At 42.5% G+C, this 20,062-nt stretch overlaps 1 protein-coding gene across 2 annotated transcripts in view; it reads left to right on the top strand.

Annotated features, from left to right (window-relative positions):
• Positions 1–490: 490 nt before the first annotated feature.
• Positions 491–20,062, top strand: part of PDZD8 (PDZ domain containing 8) — a 65,853-nt gene continuing 46,281 nt past the window's right edge. For both annotated transcript variants that reach the window (XM_075612012.1, XM_075612011.1), the window contains exons 1-3: positions 491–1,417; positions 11,283–11,408; positions 14,615–14,717. In XM_075612012.1, the coding sequence (XP_075468127.1) occupies positions 609–1,417; positions 11,283–11,408; positions 14,615–14,717 (1,038 nt within the window). In that variant the 5' untranslated portion in view covers positions 491–608. The remainder of the gene's footprint in view (positions 1,418–11,282; positions 11,409–14,614; positions 14,718–20,062) is intronic.

Raw genomic sequence — 20,062 nt, 5'->3', positions numbered from 1 at the left:
TTTTTTTTTATACTTATTTGAAGCATTTTTCTCACGCTTTAATATTATTTGCTATTTTATCGATTCCCTGCTTACTGCGGGGAAAAAAGTTGTGTGTCCCCCCTACCCCTCCCCCCCCCCCCCCCCCCACGGACATACTTGAAAACGTCAATTACTTCCTGGTAATACGTTTTTATAAATAAATAATGTCTAAAAGATACAAAATAAAATAAACTTATCAAGCTTTGGCTAAACCAGAAACCCCCCACACACTATAAACAATATTTAAAGCCAAGGCACCAATGAACGGTCCCTGCCCACCCTTAACAAAGAGCAAAACAACCATCAACACAGAGACTTGCTAGGTGCCAGCAAAGGGATCATCTCCTGGCAGTGACGTCACCCGGCCTGATCTGCCAGCTGTGCGCGTGTCGTCACCGCGCTCTCCCCCTGCCCCCTCCTCCCCGGCAGCCAATCAGCGGCCGCGCCGCCGGTGTATGCGCCGCGCGTGGCAGATGACGATGAGACGGCAGATGTGAGGCAGGTAGAGTCGCGGCGGAGGAGGAGGCGGCCTCCCAGTCAGAGAGCCCCCCGGGTGGGGGAAGCCCCCCTTCCCTCCCCCCACGGTCATGGTGTACGCCGTGCTCCTGTCCGCCCTGGCGGGCTTCCTCCTCACCTTACTGCTGCAGTTCCTCCTCCTCTACCGCCGCCGACCCGAACCTCTCCCCCGGGCCTCCCCGCCTCCGGCCAAAGGCGTGCAGCCCGACACCTCCCTGCGCGAGTACCTGCAAAGCGGTTCCGGCGGGGAGCCAAGTCCTCCGCCGGAGACCACCACCGGGGCCGCCCCCCCTCCTCCACCACCACCACCACCGGGGAAACCCGAGACCTGTCACTTCCTTAACGCCATCTTCCTCTTCTTGTTCCGGGAGCTGCGGGACACGGCGCTGCTCCGCCGCTGGGTCACCAAGAAGATCAAGGTGGAGTTCGAGGAGCTGCTGCTGACCCGGACGGCGGGGAGGCTGCTGGAAGGCCTCAGCCTGCGGGACATCTCGCTGGGAGACGTGCTGCCGGTCTTCCGCAGCGTGCGGCTCCTCGGCACCCAGCCCGGGCTCACCTCGGAGCTGCCGGAGGAGCTGAGCTTCGAGGTGGAGCTGGAGTACAACGGCGGCTTCCATCTGGCCATCGACGTGGACTTGGTGTTCGGCAAGTCGGCCTACCTGTTCGTCAAGCTATCGCGGGTGCTGGGCCGCCTGCGGCTGGTCTTCACCCGCCTGCCCTTCACCCACTGGTCCTTCAGCTTCCTGGAGGACCCGCTGATCGACTTCGAGGTCCAGTCGCAGTTTGAGGGCAGGCCCATGCCCCAGCTCACCTCGATCATTGTCAACCAGCTCAAGAAGGTCATCAAGAGGAAGCACACGCTGCCCAACTACAAGATCAGGTAATGAGCACCTGTCACCAGGGGGGATTCTATCAGATCCTTATTACTTCTGTTATCAATGTGGGAGAGATCTTGGCAGGTCTCATACTCATTAGCTCAGGGATTTACTCCTAGTATAATGAACTGGGGAGAGATCCTGATTACTTCAGGGCTCTACTTCTGTTATAATAACGGAGGTGGAAATTGCACCAACTCTCATTAAACTCCCTTTTTTCAAGGACTACTTACCCCTGTCACTGTGAACGCCGGAGAGAGTTTGGCTCTAGTAGATTTACTCAATGTATCTACCCCTGTTATAATAAATGGGAGAGAGATCTCCTCAGATCCCTGACGCCCCCATTTGTTTATTCCTACTGTTATCACAGTGTACTGTTATCACAGTGTAAAGGATTTCCGGTGAGTCTCACTGATACATTTTTATTTGAATAGTACCAACAACCTTTGAAGCACATTAGAGAAACTAGAATACAGCAAGTACATAGTCCTAACATCCATCCGCCCCCCTCCACCCTATTGATAGTAGCTGTGCAACTAGACCAAACTCCATGCTAACACCCTCCTAACATCCACACTCCCAAACCATAATAGATCTAGGACCATACTCCAGCCCACAATGAGCAGCTTTACCTTGTTGTTTGAACTTTGCACCCTTATTCCTTCTAGATTGTAAACTCTCACGAGCAGGGCTCATTACCTTCTGTATCTGTTTTCAGTTTTGTCCTTGCATGTTATTCTGTTAATGTAATTGATGTCACACTGTACCGCGCTGCAGAATATGTTGGCGCTTTACAAATAAACAATGATAATACGTTAAATGTGACAAAATAAGAAATTAAATATATGCAGCAGGGCTCTTACTATATGCTATTGATTAGAAGTGGTCTCATGCGAGTCCTGATACTTTAAGAGAATTCGCTTATACCTCACAATGTATCACCAGCTCTTTGACCCTTACATTTTAAATTTGGGGCTGTTTAGATTACAACGGGTAGTTTTGAGTTTACCATTTGGCTCATTGATACCTACTCCAAGGACTTAACTCCTATCCTTGCATTTGATGTCTTCCCCCCAACACACTCTTCTATACATGGGTTTAATTATACCAGTAAAGGGCAAAGAGACTCTTCTTGCTTAAATTGAGTTTTGAGGATCTCCTTCTCAGCTCATTGACATTTTATATAATGATTTTTGTAATGGTTGAAAGGTTCTCTGACCCCCCCCCCCCCAACATCTACTTTCCACCAAACGGAAACTTATTAAAGGTGATAATAGATCTTTCCCAATTCCCACAGAAATGTACACCGGTAACGCATTGTATAACAGTATGCATTTTTTATACTTTATTGTATTCAGAAATGTACGTAGAACTTTGCAAAGACAATCTAGCTTTCGGACCAAGTAGTTGTTTCTCTGCACCAGGTGTGAGTACCCTAAAGCTTACATAGCACATTGGTATCTATTGTATCACACTGGAGTGCACGGTATCTATTGTATCACACTGGAGTGCACATCAGGAAACCTTTTGTGGGAGGACGTTTCACTCTGCTGGCTGGTAAACACACAACCAGTTTTTCTTTGCATAATTCTGTCATGTACACCGCCCAGTGCATAGAATGTTTTGGGTAATGGGGGACTTGCACTGAAGAGCACACCATTTAATCTTTGCGTTTTTGAGGTGCTGGGTGGTTAAGTAAATTGCACAAGCTCACAAGGAGCGAACCCTGCGATTCATACCAGGTTCTTGCACTCCAAAGACAGGGTTATATTACTGCTAGGACACGGTCATATGTTTTCTTATTGAATCGAACCTCTCTTACCTTGACTACTCCCATAGGAACATCAGAGGCACTTCTTCCATTCCTGCCACATTGATACAAGGAGCAATAGCTGTAACTCTGAACAGTTCACAGCGTTCGCTGACATTAATGTCCCTAAACATTTTTGTCTGAACAGTTTTTATTGGCACTTTTATATTAACTTTGGTCACATCTTAATATATTCTAGGTTTTGGATACATTTTAGACAGCTGTGGGCAGAGAAGTGCTTGCTATGTGTGATGTAAACGTAGGTATTTCCCACACTGACTGTTTACTCAAACTCTTTCATTAAAAATATCTTTGGGCGTGTACAGATCCTACATTGCCCCCCTGTAGTGACTTTGTAGACACACATTATGCACTTTTCTCTTTCAATGACTTTGGGGGGACACACAGGCTCTATCTAATTGCAGTGTCTCTTGACTTCTTTGTGCACTCCTAGCATTCTCAGAAGGTGCGCACACTTTTTGTTTGACCTGCTGACAAGTACACAACCCTAATCCTGGCAAAGAAGTCGGGCATTTAGCCACTTCTGTCCCTGTATTTCAAAAGCTTTAACAATATTACTTGTGTGCACATTCACGTCTCACAGGTTTGCAACCCTGCTTTTCACCATTCTCTCTACATAAGTGACAAAAAACCTGCACTGTGCAATGTACAGCAAACAAAAATACCACTGTGAGCACACTTGCATTTCAGACAGGTCTGCAACCATTATCCCTTAGCACAGGGGTGCGCAAACTTTTCCCTGTGCGCACCCCTGCCTTCTCTCCTCGACCACGGCGTCAAATGACGTGGAGTCGTGACGTCACATCGCCATGGTAACGGGACGTAATTTGACGCCGGGTTACCAGAATGACGCGTCGCGGGATGGTAAGTGTATTATAGAGGCTTCACGTGGTCCCCGGAATGTATTTTTAATGCCTGGGTGGAGCGCGCAGGACCTCAATAGCTGCTGTGCCCCCTCCAGAAAATCTAGCACCCCCCAGTTTGCGCACCACTGCCTTAGCATACAGTGCTTCAACTGCAGCCAGGGATTTGGGGTAATGTTATGCAAATGAGCTCACAGTGAGTTATTCTTTACTTCTTGTCCATTTTAATATGGACCCCTGAGTTTATGCCTGTCGTATTACACAGCTTTTCAGCACAGCCTGGGTTAAAGAAGTGCATGGTCAGTAAACCAACTCGAACAGCTGTTTCGACCTTTTGGTCTCTGGATTCATTTACAGTCTGAGCTTTGTAGTTAGTACTTTTCTTACATTTTTTTTGCATTGATATTTTAAAGACATATATCACTAGGTCTGCAGCTGGGCACAGTATTGGATGCGACACTAGGGTTTTGCCATGGAGCAGCTAGCCTTACGTGGCACACATTTTCTTCACTGTAATTGCTATCACAACATGTTACAACTGTTCCTAAATATTTACTTTTTCTTAAATGTTTGGGGTCTTTAAGATAGTGGAGTTTGGAGGGGTGATATTGTGCATGTATGACACCTATATTTGCCGTGATGTGAAGTCTGGACATGAACCTCAGGCTTGATGTACAGATGTAGGACTAATTTTTGAGAATGAAAGATGGTCCTTGATCTGTCCATCGTCCTCTTTCTACCGTGTTCTCTTTAATATCTGTGTTCATTTTTCTTTTCTTATCCTTTTTATATTGATTAAAAAATAAGAAATTCTGTAACATGTATTGTTTTCTTAATCGCGTGCACTGGAGTGCGTTTGGCACTACTAATATTTGCATACACTGAAAAGTTCATTGTTTCTAGTTTATAGTATTACATACATAGAGGAAACTAGCTCAATAGACACAAATTCAAAATGCCCACAATCTCATGTTTAGTAATTGCATTGAAGTGAGAAAGTGACTGTATACTGAGCCCTTTCTGAACTTTAGCATCTGGAATATAATCCAGAAGTAACTATATGCACATTTGGAAATGTAATATTTTGGATTATCCTCCTCTTTACAAAAGAAACCACATTTCCTAATGCATGTCTGTGGACGTTGGCTCTGTATTGTTCAACTCTTGCTTTTGGGAAATTGCACATTCAACCTGAATTTCAGATGCATAAAATATTTTTTTGTGTACCAAAGCTGCCTGTAGTAATCTCATTAAATATTGAGTAACCTTGGGAATCAAAGTGAAATGTTTAACAGGAGTGTGTGTAAAGGCTTACCTTAGCCTATAGCGTGCCCTTCGCTGGTAATGCCATGGGCAGTGGCTTCCAATTTTTTTATTATTATTATAAGGAACCCTAAGTTAGGAACCCCCAACCCTCTCTAATAGCAACTCCGTGATCAGATGCATTGTAAACTCTTCTGTATTTGACACATATTTCAAATGACCAGAAAATTGCAGGGAATCCTTTTGGGAAGAGTTCCTAGGAACCCTGGCTGAAAAACACTGTTCTCCGTGAGCGGTCATAAGACATGGAAGTTCTGGTGGTGCTGAGATAATAGTTGGCGCGTATGCATGGCGTTGTGCGTCTATTCCTCAAGCGATCCCTGGTCTGAGGCGATAGGAGACATGACAGATGCGTCACAAGACTGGTTTGCCCTCATTGGCTGAACTGCTCACGTGACGCGGGTGCCGCGCAAAAACTCATTTGTAGCTTAAATTCTGCCGTGCGGTTGCTCTGCATCGCGCTTGTGCGCACTATGGCCGCCCTCATTGACCAACAGATTTGTTCTCGCGGCGCGCGATGTTGTGCACGCCATCGCGGTTCCTATAAACACAGCCTAAGGTCTCGTCCACAGTGACCGCGACCGTGCGTGAGCAAGAGACGGCTCGCTATGGGCCACCCATAGTCCACGAGTGCATGATCAAGCAAGATGGTGCGACCAAATTTTCAGAAGACAAGAAATGTTGTCTTTTCACGTGGTATCGCACGGGGGGTTTTCTTTCTCTTTTTTTTTTTTTTTTTCCTTCACCAATGAGAGCGAAGGTAGATTAATCACCCCTCTTCTGCCTGGTGATACTGCCATATACTTTATTGTACTTTGCAGTAGTTGTGCTACGTCACACACTCTTACTTCACCGGGGGGGTGTGTTTTTTTTTTTTTTATAAATAGAATGTAGTATAGAAATGTCGACCTGTATTCTTGTATATTTTCTTTAATCAAACTTAGAGTGGCAAACAGTATGTACATACCCCGGTTTAAGGAAACTCGAGTAAGGACATTATTTTAAATAGCACCATACCCCTGTGTCCGTACGGGCAGTTATTCTGCCTTACAGACCACCGTAGTAGTGATGCGCTGTACCAAAAGAACGCCATCTATGCTCCCCCCCCCCGTGATGTGTGTTCCATCGCAAAACCAAGTCCACAGATTGCTGCAGAGACGGGTTTTTAAAAAAAAAAAATTATTCCCTCCCCCCCCCCCCCCTCTTCTCCCTCTGTTAAGCAAAATAATCAATCCATTTGGAAGAAAATCCTGCATCTGCTTTTTATTCGTTGTGGAATATTCTACATACAAAAACACATCTGCTCTTCTGTTCACCTTGTATTGCAATGTTTTATTTCTGTAATCTGTTATAAAAGACGCGTGCAATTGTAGTGTTTAAAATGTCTTGGGCAGTGCTTCCCAACTCCAGTCCTTAAGGGCCACCAACAGGTCAGGTTTTAAGGGTATCTCAGTTTCAGCACAGGTGGCTGCCAATGACTGGGCCACCTGTGCTGAAGCTGGGATATCCTTAACCTGACCTGTTGGTGGCCCTAAAGAACAGGAGTTGGGAAGCTAGGGTGAGAGAGACCTTGCCTTATGATCTAACTCAGCAGTGCACAAACTTGCGTGCCCCCCCATACCTTTCTAATCCGACGTCAAATAACGCCGCGTTGGCATGGCGACGGGCGTAAAATGTTGCCGCGGGGTCATATGACGCCACTTCACCCGAAGCCGGTTGAATTCAGGTAAGTGAGTTACAGAGCCTCACGCTGAGGAGCGCGGGGTCTCTGTAACTGCTGTGTCCCCCAGTTTGCGCTCCCCTGATCTAACTGACCTACCTTTTTATCTGGTCATTTCCATCCAGATTAAACAGAACAAAGATGAGAAAATGTTTACTGTTTTTTTCTCTAAATAGATTCTGTAAAGATTGCAAAAATGCCCCAAAGCAATAATAAGCATGTTTTTATTTGTCTTTTTGTAATGGTGTAGTCTCATAAGTAACCTATTAAACTTGCCATGAGTTCACTATGGTCCTAAGAGGTGACTGCTTTTTCAAACAAAATGCACAATTACGCTATTGAAACTAGAAGAAAAACAATCCACGCTAATTGTAATAACCAAGTGACAGTCTAGTTGACCAATATATAATCTCTTAATTCAGATGCTGTACATAAATATAATAATAATAATAATAATAATAGTTTGACTCTCATTCCCTTTTTTTTTTTTCCCCATTCATGTGAACAAATATTAAATTACTGTGGTATTACACAGTGCCTTGAATTGTTCTTTTTACAGCACAGGTTAAGTGCACTCCAGTTGAATCTTTAAGGTAATCCTAAAGGAGCTACTAGATCTCATTTGACAATGTGAAATTTAATCTCCTGAGTTTTTGTTTTGAAGGATTATGCACAACTGTTTGTGGGTTTCTTGTGCTGTAAATCATTGTGGGATTGTTTATTAAGAAAACAATCTATAGCAGCAGTGGCCAATTCCAGTAATTAGGGCCGCCAACAGGTCATATTTGCAGGATATCCCTGCTTCAGAACAAGTTAGTCGTCGACTGAGCCACCTGTGCTGAAGCAAAGATCCTTAAAACCTGGCCTGTTGGTGACCCTTGAGGACTGTAGTTGTCCTCCCCTACTCTAGATGTACAGGCATAGCCCGCATTAACGTACGCAATGGGACCGGAGCATGTATGTAAAGCGAACATGTACTTAAAGTGAAGCACTACCTTTTTCCCACTTATTGATGCATGTACTGTACTGCAATCGTCATATACGTGCATAACTGATGTAAATAACATATGTGTAACAGGCACTATAGTCTCCCCGCTTGCGCACAGCTTCGGTACAGGTAGGGAGCCGGTATTGCTGTTCAGGACGTGCTTACTGGCGCATGCGTGAGCTGCCGTTTGCCTGTTGAGCGAGATGTACTTACTCGCGAGTGTACTTAAAGTGAGTGTCCTTAAACCGGGGTATGCCTGTATTACAGTTTAGCAACCTGTAAGGTGTTGAGTTGTAAACAAAATACTTTTAGCGCTGAATGGTTCGGTACTTGGGTGAAATCAATTCAGTCTGTGAATGTTCATGTTGATGAATTGTTCAGTTGTTGAAGGTGGAGTCTTGGGCCGCGTCCATAGACACTTCACCCGTGCGGAGGCTGAGGGAAAGCAGGTGCTTTCCCTGGCCACGGTACACGCGCCGTCTAGAGGCGTGCCAGTGACGCCCTTACTGGGCGAACTGCTTACGTGACCGGCCCGTCGCGCCAAGGAATCAGTTTTAACTGATTTCTTGAGCAACGCACCCGCACGCCGTATAGACGCGATCACTGCCTTTAGGCAGGCTGATCGCTCAGCGTTCGGATGCGTCCATGTGGTCATCCATACCATGGACACAGCCTTAAGTTTAATTTGTACATATCTTAATACAGGTGCCTTTTATACTCTTAATTTTTATAAGAATAGTTTTGAACAAAGACAAACGGCAGGCAAAATTCAATTTAAAAAAAGTGGCAACCCCCCACCCCCACCTCAAGCCTATGAGTTTAACTTGGGGTGAGCAACTCCAGTAAAGGGCCACCAACATGTTAGGTTTTCCGGTTATCCCTGCTGCAGCACAGGTGGCTCAGTGAAAGATTGAGCCATCTGTGCTGAAGCAAGGACATCCTGAAAAACCTATCCTGCTGGTTTCCCTTGAGGACTGGAGTTGCCCACCCCTGGTTTAACTCGTAACGTTCGTATCTTGCTCCCTAAGCTGCTCTTTAAAAACAAAACACATGATATTCTTTATCTTCTGAGATTACCATGGTAATCTTTAGACTTCATTGGGCTCTATCTAGGAGAGCTTCATTTGAACCTCCTGAACACTTAATATTTCAAACGCTTATATGTCCTGAACGGAGCATCAGATTTAAAAATAAAATAAAACCAGCATTGCCAAGAGCAAGAACCAATCCCTTAAAGTTAATTAAAAAATAAAATGGCAATCGGCACAGGCTGCTGCTGCTGCTTTTAAAAGGCAATAACTTGTTGGGCAATGTAATACTGCAGGAGGAATTTTTGACAGGAATTTAACATAACACAGAAATGACCCAAGGGTATACTCTGTTTTATTTTTTTCTTTCTCCACTCTTTCTCTTCCCCCTCACCCCCCCCCCCCCCCCCATTGTCATAATCATGTGTTTGCTGCCTGGGTAGAGGTCCGGTTCCTGTTTCTGTTGGCACCATGAGAATTAAACAAATGTGACTCCTGATGTATAAGATTGAGCCAAAATGATTTCACAGCAACAATATTTTGGGATTGCACGGAGCATCAAGAATCCCACACAGATTTGAGTGATTACCGTGCGCCCTGATGTAATTACATTTCTTTTCCTTTTCGACATCACCCTATAATAGCAGATCCTGGCTAACTACTTGCATAAACTTGAAGGGGAATTTAATTCTGCCAAAGGTATTTTCTTCTGCTGGTTGCACAATAGTGGAAGGAAGGGAGTAGGTGAGGTTTCGTTTGCAGTGGATCTTCAGCCCCATGTTTCCGAGCGCTTCTTCGTGTTGCAAATTTGCAGTTCTTTTTAGTTGACTGTTTATTTTGATGGCTTTTGTTGCGTCAATAAATGCAAAAACACAAATCCTTCTGTATTTCACCTTCTCGGTGTACAGTAGACAGATGCAGGTTTAAAAGAGAGAAACATGCAGCACTACAAAATGGATATTTTTGATTCAGTGTGAGCCCCAGGTGTGTTTGGGTGTCTCTCTCAAAGCTGCGACTGAAAACATCAAAGGCATTGCTGCAGTGTTAGATCACCACACGGGCCTGCGGTGAAATTAATAATACGATCAAGAAGGGGAGGTGAGACCATGGGGTGCTGACACGGCTTGTTTTAATTGGCTGGCTGAGGTTTAGCTCACATTCTTCATGTTTGTATAAGCCATTAAAATGAAGTAGGTAAGGGTTCATGGTGAAGCCGTGAGGGCTAGAGAGCATCGTTTTACGAGGCTGCCTTGTACACAAGCTGCTTTATGCACTTGGCCAGGGAATCCTAATTTGGCTGCATTTCTATTGAAAGAATAACTATATTTAATTTGAGTGATGGTTGTTTCTTGGCTATTGCATTACAATATCTACTCCACTTCTTTAAATGTGTTCACTTATTTATTTTTCCTGCCACTTTCATGATTTGCTTGCGTGTTCCTATTAAATCATGGGTTGATCTTTGGAAAATAGGAAATATTTTGGGACATGCAAATATCGCACTCCTCAGAATATATGGCTTTCAAACTCCACAGTATGGTAACGCCACAATTGCATATGCTAACATATATTTAGTGTAGCACGTTTTTAACCTTGTCAAAAGGCAAGTATTGGTACATTTGTCATCAATATGGTTCACTTTGGAAATTAACTTGTTTTATATAGAGGAAGGAATCTGAAAATATAAAGTCCAGTAATCGATGGCTTCCATCAGAGCATTTAAACATACGTACCAATTTATGTATTGTAAGTTGCCATCCAGCAGGGCAGCAGAACAGCAAAGAGAGGCAACACTCAGAGGTAAAAGTAAGCAAAAACATGTATTGGAACACACACAAATCCAATGTTTCGATCCACAGAGGTATCTTCTTCCTGGGGGATCGCAACGTCTGATTTGTGTCTGTCTCAATACGTTGTTTTGCTTACTTAGCTCTGAGTGCTGCCTCTCTTTGCTGTTCTGCTGGATGGTTATATATGATATAATTATGTGTGCACACACTGTATATATAATTCAGGCCTTTTCGCTCTGTGCTGCAGCCAAATGTTGCTGTACGTTCTGAGAAATGAAATGCACGTGCTGCCGCAGCATGCAGTAAGTGTCTCTCTCTTTCCTATAGGTACAAGCCATTTTTTCCATTTCAAGTGGTGCCCCCGGCTGTGGATTTGGAGGACCGAGACCTCTGCTTGCAAGACCTCGGTTTAACAGAAGGACGTCTGAAGGTCTCTGTGGTAGATTGTAGCAGGTATGTCCCCATCACTTTTACAAACTATAAAGTGGAAATAATAATAAAGAAGTCTGCTATCGCACAATAGTGCCACCACAGTGCTTCCTTGGAGGTTATGTCAAATTTAGTCATGCTGACAGACAAACTTTAAGTCCTGTTTGAAATGGTACATGGCCACCTATTCCAGACCACTCGCTGAAGGCCTTAAACAATGCATTCCTGCTTGCAGGGGTCTGTGTTTAGAAGCCGCTGATGCTTCCACCTTTCTTGCAGTGTTTGCTCTTTAATGTTCTGTAGGAATTATTAGCTGCTGTTGATGAGCGAGTATAGCAACAAAACTCCTGCAGCACAATACTTACAGCTGTCACATGGTGAACCACAGAAACGCCTTATGCTGTGGCTAAAATCACATGCAAAATTAAACCAGAGAAGTGCTTGTAGGGACTAAAAGGGTTAAATCTATAAAAATAAAGTATATGGCTTTAAACACCTTGGCTGGTAAATGCCATAAAGAAATGAAATTAAGATTGATTTCCTCCCCCCTTCTCCTTAGCAGCCGGTGTGTGTTTTACAAGGAAAGCATAAAGTATCAAAGCATATAATGAATCCTAATCTCATTTGTGTCCTATCGTGTTCGTTGTTCTTGCTCTAGGGAGATTTTTCAAAGTACATTGTACCTAATGACACAGCAGGAAGGCACGGACCTCTTATTCCTCTAAAAGGGATCTATTACCTTTTTGAAAAATGTTCTATGCCAGCTGCTTGCTTGCATGCTTTTGTCCCATTGTCATTTGAATAGAGTCTGGTTTCCTGGGTTATTAATATTTGAGTGTGCATATTCATAATTTATTATTCTTACCTCCTTGTTTTGATAAACTGAAAGCAATCAGCAGACATCGGCTTATAGTAAAAATTATTTCATGTTTTCATATTTATTACTGGGGCGGTCAAGGTTTACATTGTACGTATATTGATGTCGGGGGCATGTATATTCTTTACCAGTTTGTGACGATTTAACCCATATTAACAGTAAAAGGCATCATGTTGAACGTCACAGGTATGGGTCTGTATAAACGCAGGCAATCCTAGTATTTCCTATTTTTTTTTTTTTATTTTTTTTTTAATTTCCCTTCCAATGCTTTTGAAAAAGACAACTACACCCTTTCTCTTCTCTCCCCCCCCCCCCCCCCCCTCCTACAAATAGCATTTGCTTTTGTGAACTTTTTTCACCACTTATGGATAATTTGGGGGGGAAATGTCAGGTTTGAGTTGTCCTTGAAATGCTGTTTCGCTCGACCCTTGTTGGCAGTGTTGGAATCCCTGTAATGTTTGTTCCCCACTTTGCTGTAAATTTCAGCGTTGGGTTTGAATCTTGGCATCTTAATGAGGGTAAACGTGTGTAAAATGTGGCTCTGACGATTATAAACTTTTCTTTGCTAATCTTGTCAAATGGTTTCACTACACTTGGTGGTTACAGGAATTACACAAGTATATTCCTCTGTGTGCTCTCCAGCAAGGCTTTATTCTTCCACTGCATACTCCTAAAAAAACATGTTGGAGTCTGCTCTAGAGCAGGGGTGTCAAACTCTGTGCTTAAGGACAACCAACAGGCCAGCTTCTATGGATATCCTTGCTTCAGAACAAGTGGCTCAGTCGAAGATTGAGCCACCTCTGGTCAAGCAGGGATATCCATAAAACCTAGTTTGTTTGTAGCCCTTGAGCACTGGAGTGGCCCACCCCTGGTCTGGGGGAATAAGTCACGTTTCCCAACCTTACAAATACATTTCCCAGGATTTATTTTTATTTTTTTATTTTTTTAAACCCCTTCACTATAGACACGTCTGACATCTGATCTTTAATTCTAATATCTCCTAGGCATGTCACATTTGATTCCCATTTTAAAGAGGCCATTTAGAAATTACCAAAGTATTTAATTATCCTGCAGGATACTTCTGAAGGTTAGGTTTTAAGGATATCTCTGCTTCAGCACAGGTGGCTCAGTCTTCGACTGAGTCACCTTTATTGAAGTAGGGATATTCATAAAACCTGGTTTGTTGGTGGCCCATGAGCACCAAGTCTAACTTATAGCAGAATTTTAGTCCATATCCTATGATTTAGTTATTTAAAAAAAATCTGTGTAATATTAGATGATACCTACTGCATCTGCCTCCCTCCTCTTCTTCCCCCCCCCCCCCCCCAACAACTCTCTATGCCATTAATTATTGTATTACACTACCTTGAGTTGCTATTGCAATTATATGGGTAGCTATTGCACTTGCTTTGTTGCTATAGGTGGCCATATTGCATGCCCTGGACAGCAGGATATTCATTGATCGATCATGGGAGAACTGAGCGATTGGCAGATTGGATAATTTCATTGCCATAAAGGCAGGGAACTAACTTCTGCATTTATTTAAAAATATAGCCAATAAGAAATGCCCCTTTTAAAGGACTCTTACTATTAATTGTACAATAAATGGAATTGCTAGGAGTATGAAGTTAATACTTTTTTTTTTTTTCCCCCTTAAACCATGTAACTTAATTATTTTATCTTGAAATGTCTATCGCCTACTGGTCTCACTCAACAGGTTTACAGGACCACCGAGGAAAGCACAAAAATTCACGTGCTCCGTCAGGCATAGTAGTGCCAAGTAATTGAATACAATATAAACGTTTATCTGCAAATCATTTATTTTTGTTCTGCACATTTCACACGTACGCGCACACACTCCCCAGTATTTTACTATGTTGAACACTAGTATTTTTTTGCAGTAGATTTAGATTAACCTTTGCATTAATGCTATAACCAAGAACAATATTGCCAAATTAGTATTGTTCAGTAATATTTCTAATTGGCTACCATTTTAATCTCAACCTTTGCATTTCTCCTTTCAGTATAATTTCTAATTTATCATTCTATATTCACTAAAATGCAATCTGTTCCTTAAGGCAGGGGTTCTCAACTCCAGGCCTCAAGACCCCCTGACTGACAGGTCAAGTTTTTAGGATATCTCTGCTTCAGTCTTAGACTGAGCCACCTGTACCTGAAATAGGGGTGTCCTAAAAAACTGACCTGTTGGGGTCTTGAGGGCTGGAGTTGAGATCTGCTGCCTTAAGTTCATTGTGTTGTCTGCAGATATACACGATCACCTATTATGACACATGTTCTGGTATTCTTACACCCAAGTCCATTAATTCCGAAAAAAATTTACATTTTTTTACAGACTTCTAATCTTTGGATCCTATGACCAAGAAACACACATTCATTGTACGCTAGAACTGAGCAGCAGTCCGTGGAAAGAAAAAACAAGAAGTTCAATCAAGACGGTAAAAACACTCGGCATATACAGTTTTGTGCCTGTCTGCATGGAAATATAGTTACTGTACTCTTTGCCTTGTCATCTTGCAAACCTTATGATGCTAATGCAGCCTTCTAAACAAACACTGTGTGTTCCACAGTTATTAGTCTTTTGTCATGTTGCAGTCTGTATTTTCATTCCTTCTAAAAAAAAATGCTTGCCGCTTACTGTCTGTAAAATAGAAATTTGGTTACATTTGTACAAATCATAAAGGGAAGCAAACATAATTTTAGATTGTTTGGTGGGCCTGCTGCCTTGACATGCAACGGTAACAAACTGCAAAGTAAAGCCTAAAAGTCTGAACAATTCACTCGCTAGTGTTGTGCTAATTCTACACGCTAGTTGGGCTCCTTCATGCATTAGGTGCAATATTGAAATTGGTCTTAAATATTCTGTACCTTTTGCACAGATAAAACAGCAGATGGCGACAGAGCCTTAGAAAGTTGACTTAGTTCTGAAACAATCAAAGGTTCTCAATGTTTTCGCCATCACTGCACTTGGATTGTAAATTTTTTTTGTTATACCACTAGAAGTACAATGCTTTGTATCAGTGGGTTTCTGTATGAGGAAAGGCATATCAAAAATACTGAATCTAAACCCTTGTATGTATGTCTTTATTTATATAGCGATATGACAAGGAGTAAATGCTGCACACCATAATATAATAAAGAGATTGATACAGTTACCGGTGCTTCATCAATGCATGAACGGCTGCGTCCAATCCTCGGCATACAAGAAGGATAGAAGATGGGGCACACGGATTTCAAAAAAATAAATAATTTATTAAAGCATACACAACGTTTCGACCTAATAGGTCTTTGTCAAGTGCAAAAAAGTGGCTTTTTTGCACTTGACAAAGACCTATTAGGTCGAAACGTTGTGTATACTTTAATAAATTATTTATTTTTTTGAAATCCGTGTGCCCCATCTTCTATCCTCTTATTTATATAGCGCCATTAATGTACATAGCGCTTCACAGCAGTAATACACGTGACAATCATATAAATAACACATAATGGGAAGAATTGCTTCAGACATAAAAAGAACATTTAGGAAGAGGAGTCCCTGCTCCGGCGCGCTTACAGTCTAATTGATGGGTAGGAAGAACGTACAGAGACAGTAGGAGGGTGTTCTGGTAAGTGCATCTGCAAGGGGCCAAGGCTTATGTATCCGGTGTATAGTATTGGCCACGGAGCTACTCATATGCTTCGTTAACCAAGTGTGTTTCAAGGTGGGTCTTAAAGGTGGATAGAGAGGGTGCTAGTTGGATATTGAGGGGAAGGGCATTCCGGGGGTGTGGGGCAGTCCGTGTGAGAGGTTTAAGGCGGGAGAGGGTTTTAGATATAAAAGGGGTAGAAAGAAGACATCCTAGAGCAGAACGCGAGAGCCGGGATGGTGTATAGCGAGTTCTAGAAATGCCACTGTGCTCATGGGAGCAGAATTTTTAAAGCTTTGGGGACCGCCGCTAAAATCTCCAGGAACCACAGTTTGTGAAGCCCTGGGCTAACCATGTTCCAGATATATTGAGTTATCACAAAACTCAAAGCTATTACATGGGCCAAAATGACTATGGCATTGAAAATGAGAACACCTTCCATAAAATGTAACTGATACGGTACAATTGATATCTTCTGACAGACCAGGAGACTGCTGACACGAAGAATACAATTTTACTGCACTATAGAAAATGTGAAAACTATGTATATGAAAATTGCGCTCAGGATCACATCCTGAATCGACGTACTGTGTGTGGTGCTGAGGTTAATATTTATTTAATATGTAACTTAATATTCAGCTTTCATTGCTCCAATTAGTTGAAACTTTACAATTTTTGCTTCTATTGTCTTCTATTATATCTGCACCCCCTACATGCACCTTTAAAACACCATAGGGGGTGAATCTCTGCTCAGTCGAAATGAGGGAGACTCTTTACTGGGTGTTGGCAGCAGCCAAATCGAGACCTCAAGGACTACCAACACGTCTGGTTTTAAGGATATCCCTGCTTCAGCCAAGGTAGCTATCATGATGACTGAGCCACTGATTAAGCCACCTGTGCTGAAGCATGGATATCCTGAAAACCTTACCTGTTTGTGGCTGAGGACTGGAAATGGCCACTTCTAGGCTAGTTGGACTGGTGAGGAAAAACAAACAAAAAAATCAAAGGAGGATCTGTAGCATAGTTAGTGTGTAAGGATATTATTGATTTGAATAACTGATTTGCAAAGATAGTGGCTAAATGTATCTAAGATTAAAATAGCAATACATTCAAGATCTTGTGGTCAAAAAACAAAATCCTGTATTAAGCTTCCTTGGGTTGCTATAGCAACCATTTACAAAGGCACAGCCCTACCGCTTGAAATAGGCGGCCATAGTGTGATCCCGGGGTGGCGGGTTCTCTGCCGATTTGGGTAATTACATGTCCTTAAGCTAATCAACTGCTGCATCTATACCCCAAAAAATATATATACATACAATCTGTATTGTTACTTTAAGAGGGTGATGGATGCGGTGATACAGGAGGGCCCCAGTCATACGGCGGGACCCGGCGGAAAGCGGAACCAGCGATTTTTCGTTATGTGCGCAGACTGGCAATGCGCCGTCCTACACATGCGCAACAAAGGCAAAAAACCCCATTCAGCGCATGCGCGACCCCGGACCGGCATGTTCTGCGCATGTGCAGACATGACGGCCCCCTTCTCGGTTCCGGCAGGGCGCCGAGAAGCGGGGCCTTGCTGTATCTTCTTGCTATCTTGTTATTTGTCTATACTTTATTAAAGTGAATGTCTGCATTTACTCCTATTCTTGTGAAACAGTAACTTGAATGATTTTAAAATAAACGTTGCTTAAAGTGGCCCTGTTCCTGCATAGCTCCTCATGCAGCCACCTTTCAGCAACAGATGGAAGAAATAAAATTGCAAATAAAGGTGAAAAATAGTCATTTTGAAAAAATTGTGCATCGGGGCATAAAATGTTAGGATCTGAAGAACCCTATAATCAGTTCCATGCGGCTTCTGGTTGTATCCTATATCTTTTTACCCCACTATCTGTTCTCTCTCTTTCTCTTTTTTTCTTTTTCTCTTATATACATATTCGCGCGCACCAAGTCTCAGGCCAATAGGAAGCTTCAACGTCATCACTTGTGGCTTCCTAATGGATGGCCATTTAAATCCCTTTAGAAACCAGGAAGTATAGCAAGAACCATGAGGGGGCCCATGAGCTGAAAATGTGTCACATCCGCTCTGGGGGACCCCTCAGGAACCAACCCTGTAAGAGAAATGGGGGCTTGGTCCTTTTAACTCATTACACACAAATATATATTCATAATATTTAAATGTTTGTTCAGGGTAACTGGTAAAATTGCACTCGCTTTAGCAAAGAGAAATTCTAATGTAGTTTTTTTTTGCCTCATATTTTTTTTTTAAGTCATTTTTTTAATATGTTTGCTATGATAAGAACTGATGCTCCTTTCATGCCTTATGACGAACATTGCTTTGACACGGATCTCAGCCTATTATTTGTAGGATATTAAAAAGTGTCATTGATCTTGAAAAATGAGGCTGCTCTTTATTAAATGTCTACAGTATTACTGAAATGCCACTTAATTGAGAGCGAGACACTTCTGTATGGTATGTTTCAGTAGGTCTTCTAAAAGTTCACATTTTCTATCCTCGAGGGAAAGAAAATGCCGTTCATGATGTATTTAAAGGTTTACTAGGGATATTTCTAGTATTCTGTTTTCACAAGTTGGCTTTAAAGCAATATTTATAGAGGCACATAACCGATAAAACCGCAAACTGTGTTCTGTCAAATATCTGCATAGTATTCAGTCAGAATTGGCAAACGTGCGCACCGCTCCTCCCATACTGCACACCTTAAACAACTTTAATGATCAATTGGTTTTACCCTTTTCCATATCTTGTGTAGACTTTTTGATCCTGTTAAAAGGGTATTCGTTGAAATTATTATTTATTTATTTTTTAAATTAAATAAACTGTGCCCTCTTCCCTGATGGTAGGGCCAATGCAATTTCTGCGCTTTACAAAGGGGAGAGTGGCATGGGTATGGCATTTTGTGCCAAGATGATGGGCAAATTGCTTATCCTCACCTGATTGTAATATTTCATTTTTACATTAATGTACCTTTCAAATGCTCATTGTTTCCTTCTGCCTAATACAACGATTTTTGTCTCTGTTTTAAATCAGAGGTGGCCAACTCCAGTCCTCAAGAGCTACCAACAGGTCAAGTTTTCAAGAGGCAGAGGTGGCTCAGTCATTGAAGCAGGGATATCCTGAAAACCTGAACTTGTGGACTGGAGTTGGCCACTCTTGTTCTAACTCGGGGGTGCACAAACTATTAAATGAATGCCCCTCTTGCCTTCTGCCCCCCTCCCCCCCCGTGCTCGCACTCCCTCACATCTTTTGTCTGACATCACATGGCATCAGCCACGTTGCCATGGCGACGCGTCATAGCCTTCAGAAGCCTCACGCGATGCCCCGGCATTTAATTAAAATGCCATGGGGAAGAGCGTGAGACCTCTGCAACCGCCCGCGCCCCCCCCCCCCAGTTTGCGCACCGTTGTTCTAAACTATATATGCGACCTCTAGTGATGCATATTTGGGTAGCAATTTATTTCTTGTAATTTGTCTGCATCATGTCAGGATTGTCCACTAGATGTCCCTCCATCACTATTTTATTTTCCTGCCTAAGCCACTGTATTTCTCTTTTTCCATTGGCAGAGCTTCCTGTGCTCAAATATAATGGGTGGGGCCTCAGTGTTTATGGAACTCCATGATCTTTGTACTGCTTACTTAATTAGAAGGGCCAGTGTATCTTCAACACAGCATGGATGGATTGTCCACACCTACGCCGTTTTGTGAATTGGTTGCGTACGAAGACTTGCATATTGAACAGTTTGACATTTAAGTATTTAATCCAGGAGAAAAGCAAATAATCTGATCAAAGCAAACACTGCTTTTTACTGAAAATGTCCCTTTTTAGAAACATTTTAAAGATTGCAGAGTTTGTTAATGTCAGTAAATGTCCCGGGGGACCGTTCCAAGACTTTTTCTGTGATATGTTGCTTTTGATCACTTTTTTTTTTCTAAATCAGATCCCTTATTGCAAGTGTGGCTTTGCACATAATTTTTTTTTTAACTTTATTTTTTTTAAATAAAAATAGTCCACATAAATGGGAAAGATGTAAAGAGGGGGAAAACAACCATTTTGGATCAAATGTCTTACAAACAGTCACATTACATATCATAAAACATTTGGTAAACACCATATGTTACGTTCCGCACCCCTATCCAGGAT

The sequence above is a fragment of the Ascaphus truei genome, chromosome 8, assembly GCF_040206685.1.
Source record: "Ascaphus truei isolate aAscTru1 chromosome 8, aAscTru1.hap1, whole genome shotgun sequence".
NCBI lineage: Eukaryota > Metazoa > Chordata > Amphibia > Anura > Ascaphidae > Ascaphus > Ascaphus truei.
Note: the sequence above shows the minus strand (reverse complement) of the source record. Positions and strands in the feature narration are given on the sequence as shown.